The following is a 7,378-nucleotide window of genomic DNA, read 5'->3' as shown; positions in this document are numbered from 1 at the left end:
TATAAAAAAGACTTTAGATGTCATATTTTGATGCAATTTTTTGCAAATAATATTAAAAAATAAGATCTTTTCATTCTTAAAAATTTAAATTTTATGTCAAGTGAATTTTTTTAAAAATTTTTAATTGTGAATGACTAAATTTTTTTGAAAAACAAAAAAAATCTAGAGACCAAATTTTGCTCTAAATATTTTTGTGCATCTTCTAAATATTTATTCAAACGTTGACAAAACAATTTAGATTAAATAGATATGTCATTGGTTAAGTACGAAATTTTTTTTATCACTTTTAATAAATATAATATTTATTTATTATTTTTATCGCAATTTTTAAATCATTCAAAGATTATTTTGTCTGCGCTTGAATCTTTTGGATACTAAATTAGTAGTTATTTCTATTTAAACAAATATATATATATATGACAATAGTGATATTCACTAAGTATAGAAACATATTTTTTTTAAATTTTAAATTTATTTATTAGTTGTAATTATAAAATAACAAATCTATAATTATCTCACTCCTTCCTTTTAAAAGTTATTGTAACAAATTCATTTAAATATTGAATTACCATTTGTTTTTACATTATTGAAGTTGATGAGTGAAGTTCAATCATAGTGGGGTCAAATTTAATTATATAGTGGGGTAAATAAAATTTGTTACTATGTATTAGTTAAAAAAAATTTAAATTCTACTGGGGGCACTTGCCCCCACACCGATGAACTTGAATCCGTCCCTACCGCTACTGGTAGTCGCAGTTGAAGGTGCAACCAGAAACCGCTATAGCAACAGCAGTTTAAGGGATTTGTGCATAAACCGCTATAGGCTGTAGTCTCAGTCTTTGCATAAGCAACATTCACAGTAGCCTCCTCGCATCCTGCCCCTAGAGCGAAATTGGCCGCAACATGACGAAAACAAAATACTCGATAAGCATGAGGAGTTAGCCAACCACTATCAGGTGCCTCTAGTGCAATCTTGATGCCATTGTGCTTGTCAGATATCACCAAAATATCCGCTTGTGGAGTCACATGTCTTCTCAAGTTGGTCAAAAAATATACCCAGGACTTTATATTTTCTCCTTCTATAAGTGCAACCGCAATGGGCAAGATATTTGAGTTTCTGTCTTGAACAATCGCCAGCAGCAAAGTCCCTCTATACTTACCATACAAGTGAGTACCATTGATGCTGACTAGCGGTTTTCAGTGTAAAAAATCCTCAATACAGAGAGAAAATGTCCAGAAAAGACGATGAAAGTAGACAATTGATTCATCAACCTGATCACCAACTCAAACCAGAAAGGTCTTCAACAGAGCAATGGTACCCTCCATGGTGGATATCATCCCAAGGATCTAACGGGGCAACTCGCCATAAGGCTCCTCCTAGTTGCCGTAGATATGTGCTACTGCCGTCTTCTTCGCCATCCAAACCTTCCTGAGCTAGGCTTGAATCCATAGGTCGCCTCAGTAGCTTCCTGCAACACCTTTATTGTAACTCATACATCAGCTCTAACCAACGAAAAGATCCTCGCACATATGACATGATAATCAAGCTGCTTGCGATCGGTTGATATCGATGTGGCCAAGTACGTGTGCGGTCCGTTGTACCGCCGCATTTCCTAAGTGCTCTTCCTTTATCAGAGCGTGATACGAATCATCCACGTGAACCATTTACCGAACTCCTTGCATCTCCCATGGTATTTAAGATAGTCTGGCTTCATCACTCTGTATTCAACTCCACGTCGGATGCTGTAATCCTTTACACTCAGCACAGCTTCTTCCTTGCTTTGAAAATATTGGTCAATCTGAAATTCTGTTAGAGCGGTTGCATCATACAATCCCTGACTCCTAAAGGTTGCATTGACCTCCGGCTGTTGGCCTATGGCTTCCAAGTTTAAGGCCGACAAATGTGGTAGATGTTGCAGTGTGCCGAAACTCGATGGTCCATGGGATATACGTGGATTCCTCGAAGTATCGTCATCACTGTCCCCAACAATGTTGACTGGCTCATCGTCTAAATCATCCTCTCGCATCGCATTTTCAACTCGATCCGGTCCAGACTCAACTGCAAAATCAGGAACACGATGAGATGAACTAGCAGTACCAACTGCAATACATGGAGGATCAACCAATAGACAAGCAGGTGCTACCACAGACATCGACGTTAAGGCACCCCCCATCATCGTCGACTGAGGATTTGGCGCTAATTCCCTAGAACTGTCGATGCCATCTTTCAACTTAGCAAACAACTCGGGTATTCTAACTTCAGAAATACTTCGCCTATAGTGAAACAAGACCTGTATATCTTTATCGGATCCTATCACAAATGTTTCATACTTCACACCACTTTAGACAACAGCAATAGGGATCTTGGGCTGCGTTTGTTTCTAAGAATAGGACAAGAAAGACATTGAGAACAATACATAAAGGACAGAGACACAGAATTTAGTATCCTTGTATTATGTTTAGTGATAAGGTAGAACAAATTATGAAAATCTAATTTGTTTTCATTTTTTTTCATTCAAAAAATTTGAGAAAAAATATAATAATAAAAAGTATAATTATAAAAAATTAACAAGAATAACGAAAGAAAAAATAAAAAATAAGTTGTGTCCGCTGATAATGTCTCTGTGTCCTTTCTGTCAGGATGGACACAAAATACACTAATTCAGTGTCTCTGGACACAATGTCTCTGTCCATGTCTCATCTGTCAAATACGATTCTGTGATTCTGTGTCCCTGTCTCAGTGTTCCATCCCTATAAATAAACGCAACCCATTGTAGAATAACTTTTTTACCCACTTTGTCCCACACACCCCAGCTTTTGTAATATACTGCTTTTGATATCGGCCAACGTACTCGATGACCGGATAAAAATGCTAAGCGGTTCCCTATTCGTAAATTTAACACTGTGCCTTTTACTTTTCTGAATTTTACCAGAGTAATGCACTAGAGTTAGGAAGCTCTCCTCACCATCCATTTGTGAAAAATGACACTCTACTACTACCTCATTGTCTTGGAGGGGTATATATAGACAAGAAATGTAATCATAAATCACACATAAACCGCTACTGCATATAACGGTTTATGCACAAATTCCTTCCTTCAGAAACCGCTGCTGCCTATAACAGTTTTTTGTTGCACTTTTTTCAATGTAAATCGCGACTACCGGTAAAATTTATATTCATCTCTAATCTGCTGGTACCAGTAACAATTTTTATAAAATAGTGAAAATTGTAATTGCGTCTTCAGTTTGAGAAAGTTGTAATCGGATACAATTTGTTTCTAAACATTTTATTTGATTAAATTGCCCTAAAATTAAAGCATTACTTATCCAATAGCAGTTTTCAGTATTCACCGCTGCATCAAGAATGTTACATCATTACTCTTGTTTATTGTAGTAAAATCTGAAAAATTATAAAGTTATCGTGCTTATTTTAGAATATCCTATATAATTAGTCACCCACTATTTTATTTTCTATAATAAAAAGACAAAAAAGTGTGTGTCTTTTTTTTAACAAAAAGAATTGAGGATTTCTTATTATTGTTAAATAAAAAATTCAAAGATTTCATTATATTTTGGGAGAGTATTGTCATCAACCCTATAACAACTAAGTATGGGGACAAATATTTCTCTAAATAAAGCGATCTAATCGTGCCTTGAAACCATTTTTATTTACCCAACAATTTGGGAGAGATATTTATTGAAGATGGTACAAGATCAAAACATCACATTCAAGGTCATGAAGCAAGAGTTTGTCAAATTGGATCACTTTGATGGAATAAACTTCAACCGTTGAAAGGATAAGATGATGTTTCTTCTTTCGCCTTCTCAATCTTGCATATGCGATTGACCCAAAGACTACACCAATTGCTAATGGCGCTGAAGATTTTACACCGGAAAAGAAAGAAAAGATTGTTCAATTGAAGAAGAAGCGTGGTGAAGATACTTTTGCATGCCGAGGTCATATTCTCAATACTTTATCTGACCAACTTTATGATCTCTACAAGTCAATTCAATCACCATTGGAGATTTATAAGTCTTTGGAAGAAAAGTATAATACTGAACGACAAGAAACAGATAAGTTTATTATGATGAAATATTTTGAATTTATTATAAATGATACTATGCCTGTTATAGATCAAATTCATGAATTACAAATTCTTGTAAGTAGACTTCGTAATCTACAAGTAGTGATTCTTGAATCATTACAAGTTGGAGCAATTATTTCAAAATTGCCTTCATCTTGGAATGGTTACAAGAAAAAAATTTTACATTTTAGTGAGGACTTCACAATTAAAAAATTACTAAAGGATATACGTATAGAGGAAGAAACTCGAAAACGTGATGATATGTATCTTTTTCAAAGTTCTAAAGTGATTCATATTGATGAAGACAACACCAATAATAAAAAGAAAATAAAGTTCTCAAAAAATTCAAAACAAGACAAGAAGAGACAAAGAGAGTATTATTATTGTAACAAGAAAGGACATTACATCAAAGAATGTAGACTTCTGAAAAAAAAGTACCAAAGACCAACTTAGTGGAAGAGAAGGATCTAATTGCTATGGTTGCAGAAAAAATACAAATTATGCATATTGGCATGGTTAACTCAACATGGCAACATAAGAAAAATTACTTGAATGATAGTTAGATTCTGGGGATACTGTTCACATTTGTATTGATTGCAACCAAATTCAAAATATACGAAGTGAAACAATATAGAAATCTTAATGGACAATGACAACTCATCAGCCAAAGTTTGTGATCAAGAAATTGTGGAATTGAATTTTATATTTAAAAAGAAATTAAGTTTAATAAATGTATTTCATGTTCCAGATTTGAGAAAAAGGATATTGTACTAAAGACATGTTTAAACTTAGTATTAATAAAATGACTATTTTTTTGTAGAGTTAAGTACGATTTTAGTTCTTAAGGTATAGGTCAAACATTTTTTTCGCCCCCAACCTTTTTTTGCATACAAAATGGTCCTTGTGGTTTAACTTAGTTTTAAAATCGTCTCTAAAGTTTAACTTAATATTAAATTTTTGGCAGTGGAAGCCGAGCCAGAGGTAGATCATTGACAGCTTCTTCTTCTTCTTCCCTTTCCCCTTCGTAGGAACAGAAACACTCTCCTTCTCTTATTTTTCTTTTTTTTATTTTATATTTTTTTTCTTATAGATAATTTGATCCAAAATTTTAAGATTTAAGTAAAAAGGACGATTTTAAAACTTGGTTTTAAACCTTAGAGATGATTTTATATACAAAAAAAGATTTCGGACGAAAAAATTTTCGGCCTATATCTTAGAGACTAAAATTGTACTTAATTGGTGTTGATTCTTGTGATTTATGGCATAGTAAATTAGCACACTTAAATTACAAATCAATTGAATATATGCATAAAAATAACTATATTGATCTTAGCAACAAGAATTTTAATAAGAAATGTGATATTTGCATATAATCTAAATTTACTAAAAAATATTTTTCTAAATTTGAAAAAAAATACACATTTATCAGAATTGATTCATAGTGATATTTGTGAATTAAATGGCAATATTACTAGAGGAGAAAAAAAAATATTTTATGACTTTTATTGATGATTGTTTTAGATTTACTTATGTGTTTTTGTTTAGAAATAATGATGAAGCTTTTGAAATGTTTAAGAAATATAAAATGGAAGTAAAAAAGATGCATGATAAGAAAATAAAAATTCTTCGTAGTGATCGAGATAGAGAATATTTTTCTAATAAATTTGATAATTTTTGTGAATTACATGGTATTGTGCATGAATCTTCCACTCCATATACCCCGCAACAAAATGGTTTGGCGGAAAAAAAATTGTATTTTAGTGGATATGGTTAATTTAATGTTACTAAATGTAAAATTGTCTTACAATTTATAGGGTGAAACATTATTGACATTATGTCATATCAATAATAAGATACCATCAATAGAAAGGTTTCTCCTTATGAAATTTAGAAAGAAAGAAAACCTAATTTGAATTATCTAAAAGTGTGGGGGTGTTTAGCTTTTTATCGAGTTTTTGATCAAAAGAAAACTAAATTGGGGCCAAGAGCCATAAAAGGCACTTTTATAAGATATACTCAAAATTCTAAAGCATATAGAATATTAAATTTGGTGTCTAATATAGTTGTTGAATCAAGAGAAGTAGAATTTATTGAAAATAAATTTATTAATGATTCAACTTTTAGTTCAGAATATCCCCAAAATAATACTATTATTTCACAAGAAATAAATAATCAAAATAATAGATGTCTAAGCGACAAAGAATTGATTGAACCAAGAGCTTGAGAGTGAGAAAAGAAAAGGACTTGGGTCCAGATTTTATTTCTTCTGAAGCTATCACCTTTTTGGTAGAAGGAACTTAGGATTCTGTGACAAACAAGATTCCTACTGTGATGAATATAGAAGGTGATCCTCAAACGTTCAAAGAAACTATGGTTTAAAGGGATTCTGCTTTTTGAAAAGAAGCAACAAATAATAAAATAGACTCAATATTATCAAACAATACTTAGATCTTGGTTGATTTGCCTCCAAGATCAAAGCCTATAAGTTGTAAGTGGGTATTTAGAAGAAAGTATAATATTGATGGTTCATTACAAACCTTTAAAGTAAGATTAGTTGCCAAAGGATTTAGACAACAAAAAAGTCTAGACTATTTTGATACTTACGCACGTGTGGTAAGAATGACTTCTATTAGGACTCTTATAGCATTAGCATCTATTTACAAGTTTCATATACATCAAATGGATGTTAAAACGACTTTTCTAAATGGAGATCTTAATGAAGAGATTTATATGGATCACCCAGAAGGTTATGTGCTACCCAGAAATGAAAAGAAAGTTTGTAAATTAATTAAGTCTTTTGTATAGCCTAAAACAAGCGCCTAAATAATGGCACGAGAAGTTTGATTCAGTGGTGTTATTAAATGGCTTCTCGCATAATAGTGCGGATAAATGTATTTACTCAAAATTTACTAAAGATTATGGACTAATTATTTGGTTATATGTTAATGATATGTTAATCATCGGAACAAATTTAGAAGAAATTCGTGTAACGAAGAAGTATCTAACTTCTAAATTCAAGATGAAAGACTTGAATAAAGTTGATACAATATTAGGTATAAAGGTGCATAAGAATGAAGTTGGCTTTACTTTAAGTCAATCTCATTATATCAAAAAGATATTAAAAAAGTTTAATCATCTCACAATTAAAGAATCTAATACACTCCATGATCCTAATTTTAAATTAAAAAGAAATGTGAGAAGACTTATAGCACAATTATAATATGCTAATGCTATAGAAAGTTTAATGAATGCAGTGCATTATACCAGGCCTGATATAGGATTTGCTGTGTACA

General features: G+C 32.0%; 1 protein-coding gene across 1 annotated transcript; it reads right to left on the bottom strand.

Annotated features, from left to right (window-relative positions):
• Window positions 1,632–2,973, bottom strand: LOC107615088. Its single transcript, XM_016317201.1, has 2 exons — window positions 2,853–2,973; window positions 1,632–2,311 (listed from the first exon to the last, which is right to left on the bottom strand). Exons 1-2 carry the CDS (start codon window positions 2,971–2,973, stop codon window positions 1,632–1,634), a joined length of 801 nt encoding a protein of 266 aa, XP_016172687.1.

Source organism: Arachis ipaensis, chromosome B09, assembly GCF_000816755.2.
Source record: "Arachis ipaensis cultivar K30076 chromosome B09, Araip1.1, whole genome shotgun sequence".
Lineage (NCBI taxonomy): Eukaryota > Viridiplantae > Streptophyta > Magnoliopsida > Fabales > Fabaceae > Arachis > Arachis ipaensis.
This window is presented reverse-complemented; position numbering and strand designations above follow the sequence as displayed.